Source organism: Amblyomma americanum, chromosome 3 (assembly GCF_052857255.1).
Source record: "Amblyomma americanum isolate KBUSLIRL-KWMA chromosome 3, ASM5285725v1, whole genome shotgun sequence".
NCBI classification, from domain to species: domain Eukaryota; kingdom Metazoa; phylum Arthropoda; class Arachnida; order Ixodida; family Ixodidae; genus Amblyomma; species Amblyomma americanum.
In genome coordinates this window covers 17,900,883-17,925,184 of record NC_135499.1, presented here as the reverse complement: position 1 = coordinate 17,925,184, position 24,302 = coordinate 17,900,883, and the positions used below count along the sequence as shown (strand labels likewise).

General features: G+C 47.6%; 1 protein-coding gene across 1 annotated transcript in view; it reads left to right on the top strand.

Annotated features, from left to right (window-relative positions):
• Positions 1–21,391, top strand: part of LOC144124465 (uncharacterized) — a 237,836-nt gene extending 216,445 nt beyond the window's left edge. Inside the window, exon 3 of the mRNA XM_077657144.1 lies at positions 19,105–21,391. Within this exon, the coding sequence (XP_077513270.1) occupies positions 19,105–21,327 (2,223 nt within the window). The 3' untranslated portion in view covers positions 21,328–21,391. The remainder of the gene's footprint in view (positions 1–19,104) is intronic.
• The last annotated feature ends 2,911 nt before the right edge of the window (positions 21,392–24,302 follow it).

The window sequence follows — 24,302 nt, the reverse complement described above, 5'->3', positions numbered from 1 at the left end:
TGTTAGTTCTATTCTGTCGGTAGGGTTAGACGCCCTCATGCTTTGGCGCTTCTTAATCAAGTCTTTCGTCACTTGAGATAGTTTCCCGGTATCCTGTCGCACTGTCCTACCGCCTACTGTCCTACTGCGCACTCGTAATTATTGATGTCAGATTATCGTGCATTGTATAAACATCAAGATCGTCTTCCTCAGTTAAAGCCGAATATCAGTTTTGTAGCGCTATCCTAAACTCCTGTGGTTTCCCTCTTACGTCTAACTCGTTAATGGTCTTCTTCTTCACTAGCTTCTTCCGTTCCCTCTTCAAGTCTAAGCTAATATCTAAGCCTTACGATTCTGTGGTCGCTACAGCGCACCTTTCCGTGGACGCCCGCATCCTGAATGATGCCAGGTGTAGCGCATAGTATGAAGTCGATTTCATTTTTAGTTTCACCATTGGGGCTCTTCCAGGGCCAATCATTGGGGCTCTTCCAGGTCCACTTGATGTTTTCTCGTTTACAGAAGAAGGTATTCATGATCCGTAAGTTATTTCTATCCGCGAATTCGACTAATAACTCTTCCCTGCTATTTCTAGAGCCTATCCCATATTCTGCCGCATGGTCGTCAGCCTGCTTCTTGCCCAAATTCGCATTGAAGTCGCCCATCAGTACAGTGAACTGCGATTTTACTTTATTCATTGCCGATTCTACGTCCTCATAGAGGCTTTCAACGGTCTGGTCATCATGGCTGGATGTGGGTGCGTAGGCCTGCACCACTTTCAGCTTGTACCTCCTATTCAGCCTAATTACTATAGCTGCTACCCTCTCGTTATTACTATAGAGCTCCTCTACGCTGCTAGCTATATCCTTATTAATGAGGAATCCCACACCTAGTTTTCGTCTATCCTCTAATCCGCGATAGCACAGTATGTGCCCCTCCTTTAGTACTGTATACGCCTCACCTGTCCTAACTTCGATAAGCTCTACCACATCCCATTTAATTCCCGCTAATTCCTCGAACAACACTGCTAGGCTTGCCTCACTGGATAAAGTTCTAGCGTTTAACGTTGCCAGGTTAAGATTCCATTGGCGGCCTGTCCGGAGCCTGAGATTCTTAGCACCCTCCACTGCGCCACAGTTCTGACCGCCGCCGTTGTCAGTTTCTCCGCAGCTGCTGAGGACTGAGGGCCAAGGGCTAATTGGTTTGATCATAGAAGGTTGTGGCCAAGTACTACACCAGGGTGGCCAAATCGTGCTCTGGTTAGAGAGTACGTTGTCGGTTGTGGTCACCGAGATTAGGCCGCACTCCAGGCCTGTTTATGCTATTCCATCGACACGCGGATTTTTTTTGAAAACCGGTGAATTTCGCGGCACCAGGATTAGAACCACGGTCCCCTTGCACGCGAGGTGGATGCTCTACCTCTACGCCATCGCTGCATCCTTCCTCTTCGGTCTACGTTTTTTGTTTGCTCTCTTTGTTTACTTTGTCGTTCTACTTTTTCCTTATGCCCTGAAGCACTTGCTGTAATTTCTCAGGACCCCTTGGCTTCCGCAGTCCTTCCCCCCTTACTTTCACGATTTCTCAGATCTCGCTCCCATTCTCTCTTTTTCCTCTAATTCATTTGTTTTTCGCTTAATAAAACGACGTTGCTGGTTCATGAGCTGATAAGACTACACAAGGAATCGCGTTTGGCTGTTATAGTTCGAATGTTAGTGTAAAGAAGCGACAGGTGAACATTCTGGGGCTGATTGCTACAACTGGGAGGAATTGGTAACTATATGACGCGCTCAAGCACTTTCTCAGCTGCGTGATCAAAAACGGAAGTTTTACCATTTGAGACCAGTCTGTTATGACTGAGCTTGTATGTCATGTGATTAGCTTTCGAAAATTCAATAAGGCCCTTGCGGGCGAGCCGGGTGTTAGGGGGAAATCTTCACTAATGGCGTAACCGGCTGACTTGAGCTTAAAAGCTGACAGTCAAACGCGTTCTTTGTCCTTGAAGCGCCAAAACTTAGCTACTACTGGGCAGCGTTTTCCTTCTTTGAAAGTTCCAAGACGATGCGCTCGTTCGATATCATTGCTTTCACGGGTTATACTCAGCTTCTCCTGACATAGGTCAATTAACAGCTTTTCGGATTCACTCCAGTTTCGTTTTCTGTATCTTTCACTCGATAGAACACCAAACTGCTTCGGCGAGACATGTTTTCGAGGTAGTCAATGTGGGCTGTCAGAGTAGATACTTGAGCCAAGCAGTTAGCGGGACTGCTTTTTATATCGTCTATTTCAGGCCTTACATTTGAAATTGACTGGAAATCAGACTCAATCTTCGCAAGTCTAGTGTTAAGGTCCGTGAATGCTCTCTCATGGACTTCAAGGGTTGACTTAATAGTGACTAAGTGCTCCAGTATTGTTGACTGCCCGCACTGCAAGGCAGTAAGCGCCGCAAGTATATCACTGGAGTTGTCAGTAGCAGGGGGGGAAGTAATTTCAACATGTGGAGACACTCATAACAGACAGCTATGAATCGCCGTGGGCACGGCAGCACAATAAGACTGCGGTTAGTGGAGCGTTTGGAGTAAAGGCTATGATAGTTCAATACCTGCGTAACGGAGAAGTCAAGACAGTTAGGGCGGTCCATGTCTGTAGTGCCGCCGAGCCCAGTAAGCACTGCGATGGTTTGGTCGGGCTTTATGCAGCCGAATCCATCGGAGGGCGCGGCGATTGTCGCAGGTTGCGACGACGGTGGCCAGGGTCGATGAATATACTGTGGCGGAGACAGAGTATCCGTGGCTGTTGGCAAAGGCTCGCACTTTGCTGTCGAAGCGTGACCTTGCAGCGGCTCTTCCATGTCGGTGGAGGCATGCGCTGAGGGGAGCGCATGCAACGGTTTGACTGCCGATGAAGTGCAGGCAGGCAGCACTCCAGCGCGAATTCCAGCGCGCCACACATGGCTTGTGACGAGAATGCCCTAGAATAGTAACAATGGTTTCTGACGACTTGTGTCTTCGAACGTAGTTCCAAAGAGCTGAATAATAATAATAATAATAATAATAATAATAATAATAATAATAATAATAATAATAATAATAATAATAATAATAATTGGTTTTGGAGGAAAGGAAATGGCGCAGTATCTGTCTCCTATATTGTCGGACACCTGAACTGCGCCGTAAAAAAAGGATGAAGGAGGGATTCTGTGCACCGGTCTTAAATGTGGGCGGAGCTTCACTGCAGACTTAATTTGTATCCGACTCTATAGCGGAACCGTGTTCGTGACTGGTGAATGTTTGAGCTCGGCGAGAGATCTCGCGACGACACAGTCAGGAGACTGGTTTTGTCGGTGTCGCGGGCGTGAAAGCTTATCGCACTGCGATGTCATCGGACGCGTTGGCGTCGTTGTCGGCCTAGTGTGACAGCTTGGTCTGCCAATGACACGGTCTGCCGACGCGGTCGGCCGATCATCGTTGTCGGGTCTGCGTCGGCGTCGTGTCGGGCTAGTGTGCCAGTTGCCTTACCGCCTACCATGGCCCGTCGGTCCTAGCACGCTGGTTGCTCACGACGAGCAAGGAGCGCGCGCTCTTGACGGAAACATGGCGCAACCACCCGGTGATCCTCCACAAGTTGACGATGCGCACTGCTAAGGGGCGTCGTACGATCGGTTTTAAGCGGCTTCCGAGAGCTAGCGGGCGAGCAGATCCGCCTCGTCCGGCGAACGGACTGAAAGTTGGTCGACTTCAACTTTCGAGAGGACGAGCGGGCCCGGCCATAGAGTTGCTTACTAGAGGGAAAGCTGGCGGCGTTGCACCTGAACCTCCATGGGCGCGCAAAGCATCATGGGGCGATGAGCTCTTGGTGCGGGACAGTAGGTTTTTTTCAGGAACACAGAGTGGTGCTACGAAGCCGTACCATTCCGTATCCACAGCGCGGTCCGCGCGCAGACGACTTCGGCTTAAAAGTATAGTGTGCAAAAGCCACAGTAGCGAAAACGCAACAGCACACGATGCCAATAAAAGGTTTGTGTTTTCCGAAATGCTGTGGAAAAACCTTTTAAAATGTTGATGCGACATTTTTTTCAGAAACATATTTCTTTTTAAAAGCGCGCCTGTTAAGGTACAGGGCACAGGGAGCTTAGGTACAGGGAGCAACCTGGCCATACATGTCAAGGAGTGCCAAAATTGCTCAGCTTTCCTGTACAATGCTACCATTATCGGCCGCGGGAAGTCCAGGCACGAGCGCGAGCTGTTAGAAGCGTTTTTAATAAAAAAGAACGAGCGTGTTCGTATCAGCGACCCATCTGTTATTCTCACTGACAAAGAATGGAATTTTTCATCTGGCTAGCAATGACGTCCGGACTTTGTTGAATGTGGCATGTACGTGCGCCTGCGCAAGTAGTGGCTATAAATATGTGGTGGAACCTTAATAAATTCAGTTGAAAGTCCGGCGACAGTCTGTGTGCGTCTTCCTCTGCTCTTGCGTCTTTTCTCGCTGGTTTTTCTCACGTCACCATGTACCAACTCGCCCAACAATTCACGCTTCTGAACTTTTTAAACACGAAATATTGGCTTTTGTGGTCTGCAAAGCTTGGCCAATAGGAGAGCAAGCCATCGCTTATTTTGAGCAAATTTTGCATTTACATGCTTTTCTGCTCGTTTGTTACGATTTATAAACAGGATATTGAATGAGAGGACCTTCTTGATTATTGAACAACGTTTGTTTTTCATTACTTTTTGGCCAAAAGTTGTAGTTCTGCAATCCGCCCCATGATGCTTGGAGCGCCCATGGTGGTACAGGTGGTCTCGAAGAAGCTCCATGCGAACTGCCATAGGCGGGGTGCCAGCTTTCCCTCTAGTTAGTGAACTAGAAGATAGAGTGTGTCAAACGAAAGCCGAAAATTGAGGCAAGAAGAGGGTAATTTCCGCTAGGATCGCTGCGAAAGTTATCCTTCCCTAGGTGCCTTTTTAAGGGCGGCAGAACCCCCGCGCTCCGTGGCGTAGTGGTTAGTGAACTCGCTTCACACGCAGAAGACCAGGGTTCAATTTTTCCTTAGCGAACATTTAGTTTTTTCTTTTTTATTGTATTTTAAATCTCAGTTTGTTTTAGTGCTAACAAGCCGTGGTAGCAAAAAAAAAAAGAAAACCGAAACCGAACTTTGTGAAGCGCCGCCTTGCTGCTGCTGTGAAAATAAACGGCCCCAGAATCTCCGTACCACCTGCAGCGCCAACTTTGAATGCTCGATTAGAGCACACCCGACTTTACTCTCCAAGCTCCGATCTATGCTTTTAGCAGATGGGTAAGACAAACACTCCGATTGAAACAGTGCTGGGAATTGTTTCGTTCAGCTTGACGTCTGCGAGCTGCACAGGGTGCGCCACGCAGAGGTACGCTGTCACTTAATGACGGCCAGCTGTGGGGCGCAAGTTGATGCATGACTGAAAAAACTTCGGCGCAATGAAGTCAACCGAGAGAAGAAAAAGACAACACATGTGCACACTACCAACTGTTTATTGGAACAAAATGGGCAGATTTATAACCCTCATTCACCGTTCTATCGCTCACACCCCAGTAACAATATGCAAATTACAGGATTAAAAACAAAACGCAGAAGGCTTGTCTACAATTTGCTTAAACCCCTAGCTTATGCAAAGATTGCACAAAACACTAGGTTATAATAGAAAGATATACCAAACAAAATCTTAGCAATAGCAGTGTCACTCAATCGTAGCAAAAGCAGTGTCATGCATTCGATGCAAAAACAGTGAAAACCTTAAAGGCAAAAGTCAATCAAAATAAAATAATAAAAACCATAATAATAAAAGCCACAACAGCCCCACCCTGGTTTAGGAGTCGGACGCAGGAAAGGAAGACATTGATGAAGCAATGAAGCAGCATGGCAAAGCGAAGTGCGGGGGAGCAGCGACTATACACTGCAGCAATTCAGTTTTGTGCTCGATTTAACATTTTCCTATATTTTAATGATTTTTCCTTGAAAAAAGACTGGTAAGTCCCTTACTATATTCATCAGTAACTGCTGAAAAAAAGTTTTTCCAGCCCAGAGTTGCCGCGATTTGACTTGCTGTCGCTAGATGGAGCCACTGTTTTACATTCAAACATCTAAAGAAGCGACGACGCAGCACGGCAAACAGGTGTCGTAGTTACGCTTCTGTAGCGATAGTTACATTACGGTAGCATTTCGAGCCCTCAGCGTGGCGGCGCCGCCACCCTGTGGCTGGACTGCCCCGCCGTGGCTGCACCGCCACGCTGTCACATGGTTGGTCACGTGGTGCGGAGCAGCTGCCGGCAAGGGCTACCTTGCTGCCGGCGGCGCGGCTGATCACGTGGCTCGTCACGTGGTTGGTCACGTGACCAAGTTGCACTCGGCCAGCTTTACCTATCGCGTCACTTCAGGTTTAACCAGGCAGCAGAGGCAGCGGCAGGAACAATCGTGCAGCGCCTGACCATCGTCTTTGCTTTGCGCAGAACCAGCATTGTGCCGACTATCTACCGACTACCATCGACTATCTACACTGCTGCATCTCTCGCCCCGCTGGTAATCTGGACGGACAGCAGACAACGCCCCCTTCAAGCCTGTTATAAAGCCCAGCCGGCCGACGATGCTTCACACTTCGGGCAGCAGAGGCAGCGGCAGGAACAATCGTGCAGCGCTTGACCATCGTCTTTGCTTTGCGCAGAAATCAGCATTGTGCCGACTATCTACCGACTACCATCGACTATCTACACTGCTGCATCTCTCGCCCCGCTGGTAATCTGGACGGACAGCAGACAATGCCCCCTTCAAGCCTGTTATAAAGCCCAGCCTGCCGACGGATGCTTCACACTTCGGGCAACAGAGGCAGCGGCAGGAACAATCGTGCAGCGCCTGACCATCGTCTTTGCTTTGCGCAGATTGGTTGATTTTCACTGTATTTAAAAAGTAACCGCTTGTCCCGCTGCCGCTGCTGCCCTAGTTTGTGTTCAATATGAGTACTGTGCCGACAGATACTTGTCTTACATGTTTTGAAGATTTTTCTGATGGTCAAGATTTCATTACATGTGCAGAATGTTTGTCAGCCCTACCACCTTGGTAGGGCTGACGGCAGCGCTTACGTTCGCCACGTAGTGGGCAAACGTTCGTGCTCCCACCTGCTTTGTGTAAAGAACTTTCTGAATTCAAGAAGAATTTGAGTGTACTTACTATCAAGCTGGATGGCCTGACACCATTAAGAAATACCGTAACAAGCATTGAAAAATCTGTTACGTATACTTCTGAGACATACGACACACTACTAACTACTTCTGAGAGGCATGATGGAGAGATTGAAAGGCTACGCACTAAACTTGAAAGCACCGAAAAAGATCAAAACGAGCTAAAGAAAGAGCTAAACGATCTGCAACAATACAGCAGAAGACAGGACATGAAATTCCATGGCTTGCCCTTTGAAGAAAAAGAAGACTTGCTATCTATGGTAAATGATCTTGCGGTGACGCTCGAACTACCCTGCCTATCAGACTCCGATATTGAAGGCCTGCATCGTCTCCCATCACGCCAAAAGAAGGTGCATGTGGCACTGATAAGGTTTTCTAGGCGGGCTCTTAAAGATGCATGGCTTGCAAAACGCACAACGCTCAATGAACAGGATGACAAGATACAATTTTTTGACAACTTGACTGCCACTAACAAGAAACTTCGATGGCTAGCTAAAACAAAAGCTCGCGAGCAGAATTACTCTTTTGTGTGGTCAACAGAGGGAAAGATTTTTGTGAGGAAGGAGAGCGGCACTCCAGCAATAAGGATAGCTTCTGAGGAGGACCTGAGCAAGATTGTATAGGCATCGTAAACTTGGAACCTTGCTAAATCTCTGTTTGGAATGATGGCTTACTATAACCCTGACCTTTTTAACCAATTGTTCAATGCCAACACTTATGCTGCTCAAGAGGTTCTCTCCTTGTATCACCTAAACGTACGCAGTTTGAAGAATAAGGTCGAAGGAATTGAAGCTGAATTAGAGGAACTAAAGCGTGTCATTGGTTTCACGGAAACTTGGTATAGCTCTGATGCGGAAGTTGTGCAGATTCCATGCTACAATCACATTGCTATGTACCGACACGGCAAGCGCGGAGGTGGTATATCTCTATATGTACACGAACGTTTCCCCTTCTTACAGAATCTTGTGTTGTAAATGAAAACTTTGAAGTTGTTAGCTTACTGCATCGCGACATTGCTTTACTTTTAGTATACCGCCCCCCTCATGGTAATCTTGATGCAATCCTTGACTTCTCTAATAGTTTCCTTAATTTAGCAAATCAAAACAGATGGCGTGTCATTATATTTGGCGATATGAACGTTGGTTTGCTTAAGAAAAACCCAATGCAGACTAAACTACTTGAATTGATGTTCTTACATGGTTTCCAAAATGTTATCGGCCTACCTACCAGAATAAGCCAGCAAACAGAAACACTCATTGATCACTGTTTTACAAATTTTTCCCCACATACAGTTACCGCAGGTGTCTTTTCATCAGCCATAAGCGATCATATGCAATTTTTGGCTTGTTTTCAAATAAGCAACACTCTGCTAAACCTAAGTACAAGCGACGAACAGTAAATGAAGTTGCCTATTTTTGTTCACTTACGGCTGAAACTTGTTGGGCAGAAGTATATCTAGAAAATGATCCGTCCGTAGCGTACGATATATTTTTAGAAAAGGGACAACAGAATTACAACATTGCATTTCCTATGGCTGCCGTCCATAAGCATAAAAAAGCTAAGAAAGACTGGATTACCCCCGGTTCTTCTCAAGCGCATTCGATATAAAAACTCGTTATTTGCTCATTTCTTAGAAACAAGAGACCCAACCAATTTCGAAGAATTTAAGAAATTTAGAAACAAATTAAATCTTGATCTAAAGAAGGCTAAAACGGCCTATTATGGAAACAAATTTGCTTCAATAGTGGACAAACCCAAACAGGTCTGGAAAGTTGTAAATGGCATGATATCCAATGGGAAACCTCGTCTGCCTTCCGTGCTACTGATTAATAGAACTTCCTGCTCTGGTGTAACACTTGCTAATACATATAATGAACATTTTCTTAATGCAGGCGCTTGTAACATCACAGCGGGCACGTGTCTCCCATCACCCATAGACCTTTATATGAAAACTAGTTTTTGTGAGTCTCTATATCTGACCCCCGCGTCTGAAGAAGAAGTCGTGGCTATCGTTAATTCTCTTAAAATTAACTGTTCACCAGGTGATGATGATATAAGTACGGTACCAGTAAAAGCCGCTATTAGAAGCATTAGTCCACCTTTAACACATATATGCGACAGAATGCTCCTGACTGGTATCTTCCCTGATAAGATGAAATCAGCTCGAGTTACAGTAATCTACAAGGGAGGTGACAAAAATGATATGAACATTTATCGTCCTATCTCAATATTGCCACTCTTTTATAAAATCGCAGAACGTGTGGTATATAAAAGGTTACAAACTTCCTAGATAAAAAAAAAACATAATATGCAAAGAACAGTAGGGATTCCAGGCTGGTAAATCCACGCAGACTGCTCCACTGGACATAAAAGATCGCCTTCTTTTTCACTTCGAACAAAAGCTTTTCACCATCGGAATATTTTTAGACTTTCGCAAAGCTTTTTATTCAATTAAACACGATATCTCATTACTAAAGCTAGAAAAATATGGTATTCGCGGTATTGCACACAAATTGTTGGAAAACTATCTTACAGGACGGAGGCAGTCTACATGGCTACAGGAGCTTAAATCCGACCCAGGTTTAATAAAAGTCGGTGTACCACAAGGCTCTATCCTCGGCCTTCTACTTTTCATTTTGTATATTAATGATATAGTAAATATACACTCCACTTCAAATATAGTCCTCTACGCTGATGACACCAATATCTTCTTTTCCGGTCCCAACCTTAGCTTGCTTGAATATCGATCCAATACCTGGCTCAGTGAACTGCGAACATGGCTTGATGCCAATATTCTTGAACTAAACATAAAAAAAACTAAATATGTGCTTTTCCGCGCCAAAAATAAGCCCCTTGCTCATAATTTCCGACTATATTTTAATAACACGCAAATTGAGCAAGTGAATTCTCATAAGTTTCTAGGAGTCCATTTTCGCAGTGACTTGGGCTGGACCGATCAGGTCAATAGTCTGCAGATACGAATATCAAGATCAATTGGGTTAATTCAATGACTTCGTTATCATCTTCCATTCCATGTAAAAAAACAGTTATATTTTTCTCTTATTCATTCTCATATTGTGAATAGTCTCTTAGTGTGGAGAATATGTAATAAAACTTACTCGGATAGGTTGTTCTCTCTACAAAAAGAGCCTTGCGCACTTTGGGTAGATATACTGTTAGTACTAATGACATGTTTACCTCTTGTAAGGTGTTACCGGTTTTTCTATGCTACAACCACTCCTTAGCACTCCTAATCTACCAAAAAATAAAACATGACTTTGAATCTTTTTCCTGTTCTTATTTGAATAGAGCAATCACACATAACTTGCGCACAATTTCTTTGATTAGTTCTAGGCCTCGTACTAATTACGGCACCCAGACTACAGATCACCAAATAACAGTTTATGCAACACATATCCAACATTAATTGCTTGTGCCCAAGAGAGTGTCAACATTCATCAATTCAAGAAGAAAATGAGGCATCTTTTGAACACCCCCGTATGAAATGTTATTATGCATACCTGCTGCATTTCATTGTTATTCCTACTGTACTGTGTGTATGTGTTTTTCTTTTGTACGCCACTTACTATTGCTCATTGTTGATAACCTCTTCAGCATTATTTTCTACCTGACCAGTGCTTGTGCAATTGCTTATTTTGAATTCCTGTCTCGCCGTGTTTGGTGTACCACTGTCCTCATATGTTACTCCGCACCATCTGCACCGACGTGTAATGCGGGTGTTAGGCCTCGTCAGGAGACATCCTGGTCTCCTTTAGCCTCTCCCCGCGGACACCATGTATTGTTGTCCGAAATAAATGGAAAAAAAAGCCATCGGCATTTTTTTTTGTACAGTGTTCGCAGTGCAACGTGAGCTGCGCATGCAAGCTTACTAAGGTCTACGTAGAGCTATTCTGCTGGCCAGGGTAGGCAAAGGGGTCTAGCTTAAAATCAGTTGCTGGGCGAGTTGGTACTTCATGCTAACATTCACAGCGCAAGACGAACACGGACACGAGGGGAGACACCACAAAGCGCCGACTTCAACAAAAGTTTATTGCTGTGCGAGCGACTATATATGGTGTACAGCGGACATGCGCAGCAACGAAAAGGTACAATCATGAGCATCTGGTAGCGGCGCCACATAGCAAGCGAACACATCATTTTCTGCACACGACAAAAAAAAAGGAAAAACAAAAAGCTAAAAACCTAAAAAGCAGTACGCGCACAAGAACGTCGAAGCCATAATACTCATTCCGAAATTCGCAAGATGTGACGCTCCTTATCACTTAACAGCAATGATGGAGTGCTGACACAGTGATCCCTTTTTTTTGGCAATCTCTGCAGCCTCAGCAATCTCCCTGGCTGTCTTGCTTATGTACTTGTGAAGGATGGTGGTTCCTCCCAAAGAAGGACCACGTTCCTTGCACTGTTGGCAATCACGGCAGTGTATGCCGAGATGACGAGATGCCCCCGATGAAGCTGTTGTTATGTTCCATGAGCCTCTCGTTGAGGCACCTGCCTGTTTGGCCAATGTAGGCTCGTCCGCAGGGCAATGGAATCGAGTACACCACGTTTCTCGCGCACTTCACAAATGGCTGCCTGTGCCTAACAGCGCAGGAGTTGCTGACAGAGACGGCGGAATTCACCTTTTTGCATAGTTTAGAGAGTTTCTCAGGTGCGGAAAAGACCACATGAACTCCTGCTCTTTTTCCTATTTTTTTGAGCTGGTGGGCGATGGTGTGCATGTACGGCAATACCGTCATATTCTTTCTCCAATCTCTGTCAGCTCCGTCCTGGTTACGAACCACTTCCCTGCTCTCTTTGAGCAAGCTCTCTGCAACCGCTAACAAGAGTGTGCTTGGATAGCCAGAGCTGTTCAACCTGGTCACCTGGGTAAGGAACGCAGACTCCAGTCTATGCTCGCACGATTTCTCGAGAGCACTGCAAAAGCATGACTTAACAATCGCACGTTTCACTAGTTTTGAGTGGGCTGAACCAAAAGGAAGAACAGGTTTGTTTCCTCGCAGTTCCCTCTGCGGGTAATTATCTCTGAAAATGGAACTTGGCAGAAGTCGCTTGCAAGGTTTCTGCAGCAAAATTTAAATTCTCTTACCGTTGACGACCCTTTCAAGGTGAAGAACTCTGACGAGGTGATCTGATTTCTTAAGGACAGGCCCAAGGCGAACCTGTCGGCTTTCTCAGTCGACATTAAAGACCTTTATTATTCGATCCCGCAGGACAGCCTACTGACCAGTGTAAGGAACTGCATAGACAGACATGGGGTGATTCTGTTTCAAAACAGTAGTGGTTTATCTGTCGATAATTTCCTGGAATTGCTTTCAACTTACCTTAAGTCAACATTCGCAGTTTGGGAAGGCACCATCGTCACTCAAAAAAACGGAATATGCATTGGCTCCTGCGTTGCTCCGGTTTTGAGCGACATTTTTCTAGCGGAGCGGGACCGAGAATTGAAGCGTAGAAGTGAAGGGTCTAGTGTTGTTGGCATCTTCAGATATGTGGATGATTTTCTCGTTTTCACCGGCACAGACGATATGTCCAATCAGGCAAACTTGTTTAGTGTTCTGTCTTTGTTTTCTGAATGCCTTCAACCACTAATCTTGACGCATGAACTGGCTGTGAACAGATTCATCAGATTTCTTGACTTGGGTATTTATTTTTCTGCTAACCATGTGTGCTGGGCTTATGAACCGCGAGGAAACAAACCTGTTCTTCCTTTTGGTTCAGCCCACTCAAAACTAGTGAAACGTGCGATTGTTAAGTCATGCTTTTGCGGTGCTCTCGAGAAATCGTGCGAGCATACACTGGAGTCTGCGTTCCTTAACCAGGTGACCAGGTTGAACAGCTCTGGCTATCCAAGCACACTCTTGTTAGCGGTTGCAGAGAGCTTGCTCAAAGAGAGCAGGGAAGTGGTTCGTAACCAGGACGGAGCTGACAGAGATTGGAGAAAGAATATGACGGTATTGCCGTACATGCACACCATCGCCCACCAGCTCAAAAAAATAGGAAAAAGAGCAGGAGTTCATGTGGTCTTTTCCGCACCTGAGAAACTCTCTAAACTATGCAAAAAGGTGAATTCCGCCGTCTCTGTCAGCAACTCCTGCGCTGTTAGGCACAGGCAGCCATTTGTGAAGTGCGCGAGAAACGTGGTGTACTCGATTCCATTGCCCTGCGGACGAGCCTACATTGGCCAAACAGGCAGGTGCCTCAACGAGAGGCTCATGGAACATAACAACAGCTTCATCGGGGCATCTCGTCATCTCGGCATACACTGCCGTGATTGCCAACAGTGCAAGGAACGTGGTCCTTCTTTGGGAGGAACCACCATCCTTCACAAGTACATAAGCAAAACAGCCAGGGAGATTGCTGAGGCTGCAGAGATTGCAAAAAAAAGGGATCACTGTGTCAGCACTCCATCATTGCTGTTAAGTGATAAGGAGCGTCACATCTTGCGAATTTCGGAATGAGTATTATGGCTTCGACGTTCTTGTGCGCGTACTGCTTTTTAGGTTTTTAGCTTTTTGTTTTTTCCTTTTTTTTGTCGTGTGCAGAAAATGATGCGTTCGCTTGCGATGTGGCGCCGCTACCAGATGCTCATGATTGTACCTTTTCGTTGCTGCGCATGTCCGCTGTACACCATATATAGTCGCTCGCACAGCAATAAACTTTTGTTGAAGTCAGCGCTTTGTGGTGTATCCCCTCGTGTCCGTGTTCGTCTTGCGCTGTGAATGTTAGCAGAAAGGGGTCTAGCTTCACGGGCGCATTTGAAAAGCCACTGAGTCGGCTGTTAGTTGAAGTGTAGTCGGCACGTCTTGCTGTGCGATGTCATTGCACGTTTAAGATCCCCAGGTGGTCGAAATTATTCCGTAGCCCTCAACTACGGTACCTCTTTCTTCTTTCACTCCTTCCTTTATCCCTTTCTTTACGGCGGGGTGCAGGTGTCCGCCGAGATGCGAGCCGGATTCTGCGCCATTTCCTTTCTTCAAAAACCAATTTTCATGAAAACGCAGCCGCCGCGGTTGGGTTCGAACCCGACCGCGGCGGCCGCGTTTTTATGGAGGCAAAGCGCTAAGGCGCCCGTGTGCTGTGCGATGTCAGTGCACGTTAAAGATCCCCAGGTGGTCGAAATTATTCCGGAGTCCTCCACTACGGCACCTCTTTCTTCCTTTCTTCTTTCACTACCTCCTTTATCCTCTCGCTTACGGCGTGGTTCAGGTGTCCAACGATATATGGAGACCGATACTGCGCCATTTCCTTTCCACAAAATCCAATTTTTATTATTATTACTCTGCTCTCTTCCTGTCTCTCAACATTCGACCTAACATTTTTATTTCCCCAGCTCGCTGCTTTGTCCTTAGTTTCATCCTTACCCATTTTGTTAGCCTCCACATTTCTGCCGCATAAGAGAGCACCGGTAAAATACGGTTGTTATATGCTTTCCTCTTGATGGATACTGGTAAACAGGTATTCATGATACGAGAGCACACGCCAAAGGCCCACTATCCCATTGCTGTTATTCGAGGCCTTTCAGTTTCTCGGTCCGGATAAGCGGTCACTACCAGCCCTTGGTAGATGCATTCCCTCGCCATTTCCAGTGTGTCCCGACCAATCGTAAACTGCTGCTCCCTTCCGAGGTTGTTGTATATGAACAATTTTCTACATATGAAAGTTTAGATTCATCGTTCTGGCTTGCCGAAGTCCATAATCATGTTTCGCAATTCGTCCCCTGAATTATCAAGGCAATGCCATGAGCGGATTGCCGATTACTGTGGTATTATACATCAACCCTTGCCCCCAACTGTTCCCAGTCCGCCTATCTGAATGCTTCCTTTAAACCTGCGGTGGCCAGCATTGGAGGTATTGTGCCTCCCTACCTCATACATTTCCTAATTAAATTTATTGCGGTCTTTGTCGAGGACTATGGTGGCTGTACTACCGCTTTTGATATCTTCGAATATTTTTACATATGGGTCTTCTACATCCTGATTCCGCAATGCTTGCATGTCTTCTGAGGTTTCAACTCAAGTTCTTTCTCGTAATATATGAAGACTATATATGGTTATATTCTGCGCATGTATTTATCGTATGATTCATAGTGCGAGTATGGCTTTTTGTAGTGTAGACTTAAAAAAAAAAAAACCTTCCTGGTCATTTCGTTCATTGACGTCTAAGGTTGCGCATATTCCGTTTATGATTATCTTAGTAAATAACTTCTTGGCAACGGGTAGTAAACAGATTTGTCTAATTTTTCCTGTATTTGGTATCCCGTTCGTTATGAATTAAGATGAGGTTAGGGTTCTTTCAAGATTCCTGTACGCTTGAGGTCAATCTCTCTACCGTACTTCAATAGACCTGCCGTGCTTTATTCTCACAAACTGCTTTCCACAATTTGTACTGCATCCGAGGCTTCCTTTACTTCCTCTTTTTTCACTGGCGGTATGTCCAATTGCTCTGCAAAGCTGCCTCTCTCAATAACGTTCGGATAACACTGGCTGTTGGCTAGATCTGTGTAGAACTCTTCTGCTACTTTAACTATCTCATCCTTACTGGCAATAACATTGGCCTCCTAGTCTCTTAGCCTATACATTTGATTTTTGTCCATGCCTATTTCCTGTTGACCGCGTTTAGGTATCCTACGCTTACTAATTAACGTTGTTAGCTGTGTTAGTTTTGTTCCATCTATTGGGTTAGAGGCCTTCGTCGTTTCACATTTGTTAATCACATCTTTCCTGTCCTGAGAGATCTTGGCAGTATCCTGTCTAACTATCCTACCGTCTATTTCTTCTGCGCACTCGGTAATGATGTCTGTGAAATTATCGTTTCTTCATTACTTGAACACGAATGCCTTCGTCTCTGGTTAAAGCCGAACACCTGTTCGGCAGCGAGATCCTCAATTCCTCTATTTTCCCTTTTGCCGCTAACTTTTTTGATGGGCTTGTCTCTTATTAGTTTCCTCCGTTTCCTCTTCGAGTCTATGGCCACTATATGGTACTTTTCCGGACGCATCCACATCCTGCAAGGTCGTGTGAGAATCGCGCTGGACGTAAACAAACACGACACACTTTAAGGACGACAGACGAAGCGCTTCGTCTGTCGTCCTTAAAGTGGGTCTTGTTTAAGTCCAGCGCGGTTTCCACAAGATGAACCACCAACTAGCCCCTGTAATTTCGCTCCTCTGCAAGATGCCAGGCTGGGCACATGAGGTCTGTCGTTTTTATTCTCGCCATTAGGGCTCTTCTACGTCACTTCCTGCACTCCCGTTTGCGGAAGAAAGTATTCATGATACGTAGAGTATTTCGTTCCGCGATCTCTACTAATAGCCCCCCCCCCCCCCCTGCCATTCCTAGAAGCCATGTGATAGTCTGCCCGGTCTCCAGCATGCTATCTCTCCAGCCCATCTAGGCACTGAGGTCGCTTGTGAGTGCAATATACTGTGTCCTCACTCAATGCCGGTTTCACGTCTTCATGGAGGCTTTGGACTATGTCGTCATCAGCGCTTGATGCCTGATGCAGGCCGGTGCTTCCTTCAATTTGTACCACCTGTTTACCTGGATTACGATATCTGCCACCTCTCCTTAATACTGCATAATTCCTGTATATTCTCAGCTACATCCTAATTAACAAGGGATTCCACACCTAGTTTTCGTCAGTCCGCTAAGAAAAAATAGCATAGCACGTGCCCGAAGCTTAGTACTGTATACGCCTCATCTGCCCTCCTAATCTCACTAAGCCGTATGACATCCCATTAAATGCCCGGTAGCTCGTCGAACAGCAATGATAGGCTAGCTTCACTGAGATTCTAGCATTAAATAATACCAGATGCAGTTTCAGTTGGCGCCCTGTCCAGAGTCAGACATTCTTAGCACTCTCCACTGCGCCACAGGTTTGACCACCGCCTTGCACTGAGGGCCACGGGTTGAAGGAGGTGCTGGCCAATTGGTACACCAACGTGACTAAATTCTGTTCTTGTGAGTGCGTTGTTGGCTCTGGTCACTGGGATAAGGCCGCGCTCCAGGCCAGGATATGCAATTCCATGGAGAATTTAAGGGCTCCGCTTTTCTAACACCGCTTCTCTTGCATGCGAGTCCAAGCGTCTTCCTCAACTGCCTCTGCCGCTGCACTGCCCAGCAGTGTCCCTTAAAAAAGGTATATGCTAGTGGTATCTTGCCAGTGCTCGCACATAGAGCAGGAATTAGGAAGCAAAGGAAAACAGTGAATTGTTGACGACAACGCAGTGATACATGGCAAATAAAATCATTGCTGTTACATGAAGAGCCAGAAAGAAAGGGGAATGCATCAGGATACTGCTTCGTGCTAATAGTGTGCTACCTGAGAACAAGAGATTGGCGTGGGCAGGGCATATGAGCTTTAGAGAAGCGACGGCCCTTTGGAGCAGCGGAGTGGGTTGCAAGGGAAGGCAAGCGTAGCAGTGGGAGGTGAAGAGCCAGGTAGAATTTAGGAAGTTTGGCGGGATGAAAGGGCCACAGCTGGCAGGGCGCTGGTGATTACTAACATCATAATGCGTGACTTTCCTTATTTTTGTGGCTTTGTTGCCTAAAAAGACTTGATTGAAACGTGTATTAACTTCATCAAAAACGGTGTCGGACCAGCGGTCCTACCAATGGGGTAAGTATCTTTAGAGGAAAGAGGCAAGAAAATGGGATGTAGAAAAGACTGACTAGCAATTGGATGCGTTCATTGCGTGAAGGCATTAATTACATGTGAATAGGCATGCGGAAAAGAAAACGAAAACAAATCTACAGCATTAACGCCAAGGAACATCATTCCTGAAATAAGATCTGCCGTATAAGTGATGCGACAAGGGAGCGGAAGGTTTTGTGACACATGATGCCGCGTTGCGCGCGATAACTTAACAATAAAAAATTTGCCTTGTCTTCTGCGAATTGTTCTAATGCACGCCGTTCAAAGATTAGAAATTTCCGAGTGAACGTTTTACAGGGAAATGCCTAATTGCAGTTGGTGCCATTAAGAGACAAAGAATGTTTTTTGAGTCGATCATTAATTCGTCTTACCAACGCATCATGCGCTGCATGTATACAGCACTTTTGTGTGTGAGTGCGGCATGCAACAAAACGCGTTTTATGCCTCTTACGGCGCACCTCCGTACGATGCCCACGAGTGTTCACCTCTCTGCAGTAACGCTAAGGTTGTAGGGCGAGAAGCAACCATGCAAGCCCCGCGCTTCAGCTTCTGCAAGTCACGCAATTTGAAACACGTGGCTCGTAGTTTGTAGGTGCATATACTATTTTTCTGCCTCCTGGGAGCTTGAGCGTGTGTGCACAAAAGTTAACTTACCTGGGCCTTGTACGGAGATGTGGAGAGACATGAAACTCTCCTCTTTCACTGCCGCGCGCGCGTCCTATGTGCGCAGTCTAATGTGTCGGTCATGACTATAGAAAGGTGCGATGGATTAATTACTGCCCCTCGGAAAGTCACCGAAGAGAGCTGCCGCCAGCCCTGTCGGGATGTATGGCGTGTTCGCCAGTCATATTAAATCGCGCGCAATGGGACATGATGCGTCAGCTGTCAGTATATTAGCTCGTCGCGAGAGGGGCTAATTTAATCCATGAGCTTTGAGGTTGTTTTCGTTGTGCGTTTGCCTTTTCCCGCGCATTTAATGATCTCACGCAATAAATGCATCCAGCTGCTAGTCATCACTCATCCGCGCATTTTCTTTCCTACGTCCCGTTTTTTGCGCTGCTTCCTTTCACGATGTAGCGTCACCAACTTGCCCAGTTGCGCACATTAATCCAGGGTGAGCGTTTTTTCGGCACAGGCGTGGCACCGCCTTATGGGAGTGGTACTCTCCGCGGCCTGCACGTTTTCGCGAACTATTGTGAAAGGGCTTTGCTAATGCTTGCTTTGGGCATGTCGGCGCGCGCTTTGCAGGCCAAGTCCAGCAAGCTGGCTCTAGGGCAGACGTGCCGGACGTACGACCGCTGGATGGCCGAGCAGGCCCGCTGCGAGGTGATCCGCGAAAACCGCAAGACAGGCTACCAGGTGCACATCATTGTCGCCTTCCTCATGCTCCTTGCCACGATCATCGGTGCCCTGGCCATTCTCAGCGTCTACGGCAAGCGGCGCTACATGTCCTTGCTCGCGGAATCGGACGAATTCAACACCACCATGAACAGCCCGCGGTTCAAGTATTTTCTGCGCACCTTCAACATCCGGGGCAGCAGGAGCGACACCACGCAGGAGGCGTTCGGCCTGTGCAGGACTCCCGAGTGCCGCAGGGAAGGCGCGTACATCGCCGCCAGCCTCAACTGGTCGGTGAATCCGTGCACCGACTTCTACAGCTTCGCATGCTCCGTGGTCACGACGAGGCCCGATTTCCGCGCTGCAGACGCCGCCATCCTCAGCGACGTCCAGCACGCGCTCGTCAAGATGCTGGGCGACGAGCGCCGCTTCGTAGACAGCCCCGTTGTCGCCGCGCGCCAGCTGTGGGCCCAGTGCATGGACGTCGACGCGTTGCGTTCCCTGGAAACGGGGCCTCTCAATTACGCGCTGCTCACGACAGGTCTCTCCGGATGGCCGTACGAGGCCGACGGGAACAACACTGTTTCCAGCGTCTGGAACGCCTCGGCCAAGGTTCTCAAGAACTTCGGTGTGCCAACACTGCTAAGCATTCGTCTCACGAAAGTGTCTCGGACATCGGACGCTGTAGTGGTCTTGGACAAGTCAAGTGCTTTCGGAAGCCTCGACGACTACAAGGACAATCATTCTGTCAGTGGACGTTCACACGCACTTCACGAGATGATGCTACTCGCCAACACCATGGTGCCTCAAGGCCTAGCGGACGAAGTTTTCGAGTTCATGCACTATCTCCTTCGCCTGACGGAAAGTGTCACTGACAAAGGCAGCGAAGAGCAAGTCAGAAGTCTCGGTGACCTGAGCCTGTTCCAGCCTTTCGTGTTAGGCGCCTTAGGGGACGCGCTGGACAACGTCTCCGGAGAGCCTGTTCTGCTCCTACAGTCTGCGGACTACGTAAACAGCCTCGTCGAGGCCGTGCGGGTGACGCCTTCACACGTAACTTTAAACTACCTGGGCCACATTCTGCTGGACCACATTAAGCCCTTTGTCTTGCCTAGTTTGTGGAGCGCACGAAACCGTGACGTCATCTGCCTCAACGCTCTTGAAAAAGCAGTGCCGCGCGCTGTTCACTATCTGGCGTACACGAGATTCAAAACAACGCTCGAGAATGTCTCTGTACGTAACATCATCGATGACCTCAAACATGAGTTGATGACGGCTATAGCTAAGACTTCATGGCTTGACGTCTCGACTAAGTCGCAGCTGCTGAAGAAACTCACCGAGACGCAGATTCATGCATTTTTTCCACATTGGATGAGCAACACGCAAATAGTGCGCGATTTCTTTGCTGACCTACCCGAAGTAAAGCCTGGCCACGCACTGGAGTCATACCACGCGTTGCGCAAACATGTCTTTCGCGCGTCATTGCTCGATCAGTTCGACAAGAACGACCTTTGGGAGGGCAGCGTCTTTGACACAGACTGCTCCGTGGACCGGGAGCTGAACAATGTCTACTTCCCGATGGCGCTCCTGAACGTGACGGGCCGGGCGACGCAGTTTTTTCTGCTCTTCCAGATACCGCGTATTGGCTTCCGCCTAGTGCGATGCCTCTTCCTCACGCTTCTCGACGGAGCCATCGGCACAGGAGGCGCCTCCTGGTGGTCAGCGGCGGCGCGTCAGAGCTACCAAGCACGCAGCCACTGCTTCAGCGGCCAGCGGCCCGAGGCCTGCGACTCTGCGGGCGCCGCCGGCGAGGCGGCGGCCCGAAGGCGGGAGGAGGCGCTTCTGCGTGACATCGTCGAGGCTGCTGCCGTGGCGCCGGTGCTCAGGCTGTACAGGATGTACATCAAGTCTCGCAGCAGACACCGCACGGACTTCCGTTTCCAGAACGCTGAGGGCATCTCGACCAACCAGCTGTTTTACGTCTACCACGCGCTCAGTCTGTGCCGGCCCGCCGCCGCTGGGTGCGGCGAGCGCAGAGTGAACTCCGCGCTGATGAACGACCCCGACTTCGAGACGGTGTTTGGCTGCGGCCCAGGCACCGACATGAACCCGGCAGTCAAGTGCAGTTTCTACTAGGTCCGCCGCGCCTGCTCACCGTTTGTTCCCTTGTTGTGCGCACCCGCGGAAGGCTCAATAAAGGGTCCTGGCATTTTTTGTTGCTCTTTGCCAAGGCGATCAGTTACTCACATCAGTACTCATGAATTACGCGGCGCTTACCTCCGTTCCCATATAATTGCGTAAAGCTTCTGAGGGTTGTAAATGTTGCCACTGGTGTGTCAGCAACCGCTAATGGTACTGCTCGACAGCAGCCTCTTTAGGGCCTGGTTTAGGAGCTGACCGGTTTAGGAGCTGTTTAGCCTGTGTAAAAGAACGTCTTTTTGGGCGAGTTGGTCACAATTCATCTTTGGTACTAGGCGCGAACACACGCAGAACACAAGGAAGGAAACGGGACAAAGCGCCCTCGTATTTGTCCCGTTTCCTTCCTTGTGCTCAGTGTGTGTTCGCGCCTAGTACCAAAGCCTGTGTAGCAGCTGAGATAAACGTTACATCAAACCGAAAGGAGAACGGAAATGAGTACGGTGTTGCTAGTTGAAAAATTAAATTGGCAGTGGGGCGACAATAAAATCAGCGGCGCGTCACCGAATGTGTTTTGATCGTTGCATAAAAAAATCACTTCTAGGACCACACATAACCAGGTGGCATTGCTGCAAGCTGTCAGATCTAGACTTCGGCGAACTTCACGGCTCTGCACGACAACTGCCCAAGCACCACGGCGCAGAGAGGGCTTGAGCACTAGAGACGAGACGGGCAGCGGCACAGCGCAAGATTAGTGCTGCTCCAAGTCCAGGATTCACGGATAAAATTTTTGAATATTAAACTACTGTAGATGGAATTATTGAAGGCAATGGTCCATTCTCCTAATGTGTTGCAAAATCTCCCATCGCTCGCATCTGGCAGTTAGGACTGCCATAGACAAGCAAAGGGGACGATTGCAAAAATGTTATTAGCAAAAAAAAGGAAGCCTGCTGAGGGAAGATCTGCGGATATGTTTATTGTTATAGTGAAATCTAACTAATATGAAAAAATTGGCTTCATAACATATTTCCTATTGAAAAATGCCTTTATCCAGCATTTGTGTGTAAGATTGGTTTCCTCACACTTTATTCGTTGTTAGCTACCTCAAAGTCTAGTGTGTGATGAAAACCCATCTGGTCGGGATGGTACATGACGAAAATAGAAGGCGCCGACCAAAGGAAAGGATGGGATGACGTTTGTGAACATGACTTCCGTGGGGGAGCCGAAACGTCATCCCATCCTTTCTTTTGGCCGGTGCCTTCTGTTTTCGTCATGTGTACAAGGCTCCCGTGCGAGAGCCGAAACGTCACCCCATCCTTTCTTTTGGCCGGCGCCTTCTATTTTCGTCACGTGAGCAAGGCTCCCGTGGGGGAGCCGAAACGTCATCCCATCCTTTCATTTGACCGGCGCCTTCTATTTTCGTCATGTGAACAAGGCTCTCGGGGGGGGGGGGGGGGGGGGCGGAGCCAAAACGTCATGCCATCGTTTCTGTTGGCCAGCGCCTTCTTTTTTCGTCATGTGACTAAGGTTCCCATGGGGGAGCCGAAACGTCATCCAATCATTTGTTTTGGCGCGCCCACATTTTCGTCATGTAAAATCATAATGCAGGCAAGTTTCGCAGACTGAATAAAACGCAACCAACTAGCCCAATCCACCATGCTACGTCATGTGAACAAGGCTCCCGTGGGGGAGCCGAAACGTCATCCCATTCTTTCTTTTGGCCGGCGCCTTCTATTTTCGTCATGTGAACCAGCCTCCCGTTGGGTAGCCGAAACATCATCCCATTATGTCTTTTCGCCGGCGCCTTCGATTTTCGACATGTGAACAAGGCTCCCGTGCGGGAGCTGAAACATCATCCCATCTTTTCTTTTTGCTGGCGCCTTCTATTTTCGTCATGTGAAGAAGGCTCCCGTTTGGTAGCCGAAACGTCATCTCATCCTTTCTTTTGGCCGGCGCTTTCTATTTTCGTCATGTGAACAAGGCTCCCGTGGTGAGCCGAAACGTCATCCCATTCTTTCTTTTGGCAGGTGCAAAGTCTATTTTAGTCATGTGAACAAGGCTCCCGTTCGGGAACCGAAACGTCATCCCATCCTTTGTTTTGGCCGGTGCCTTCTATTTTCGTCACGTGAGCAAGGCTCCCGTGGGGGAGCCGAAACGTCATCCCATCCTTTCTTTTAGCCGGCGCCTTCTATTTTCGTAGCTAGCTAGCTCAGAAGAGAAAAAAAACAAATATTGGTCGATTTTCGTAGTTATGCCAAATGCGAATTAGCAGTTTGGTTTTGGTGTTCAGACCCAGTGTTGACGGATGCCAGTTGTTCTTATATTGATAATTCGTTAATGTCCATATATACGCAATTGGTGATTACCTCCATTCATAGGTGCCTAAGAGCCTTTCTACCACTCCTAGCGCGGTGGCACAACGGTCAAGCGACGCGCCACTGCCCTTCTATGGCAGGTGCTGCCATCGGTGGGACTTTCGTTGCTTGGCTTGAGTTGCGACACAGGTTTGTCTTCTCGAGCAGCCTCTTATGATTAAATGAGCTACTGCCTGACAAGGCGGCCAGGTGAGCAGCCTGCCAGAATACCGGCTTCAGACAAACGGACAGGCAAACCACAAAATGGTTAAATGCGGGGAATGGTCACTATAGGTAACCTGCAATAGCCAGGCGGCGCCGCTATCGCGCTGCTTTGAGCGCTGCCACCATGTTTGTTTTTATACTGGCAAGTGCGGAAGTTCTTCGCGGCGTACGCGCCCAGTACGAATTTGCAAACGTCTGTTGTTGTATGTTGCGGATTCAAGCCTACTGAAGATATCGATGTGTATTTTCGGTGACCGGAGCTCGAAAAAGGACGTCGCATTTATGAGGGCAACCATGTGCACTCAGTAATGGAAACGGACGGCACTGAAATTTCGGCAAAGTGTCAGTTCCAACAGGGTAAATACGTGTACGACGTTCATCTTGAAGCGAGTTTAA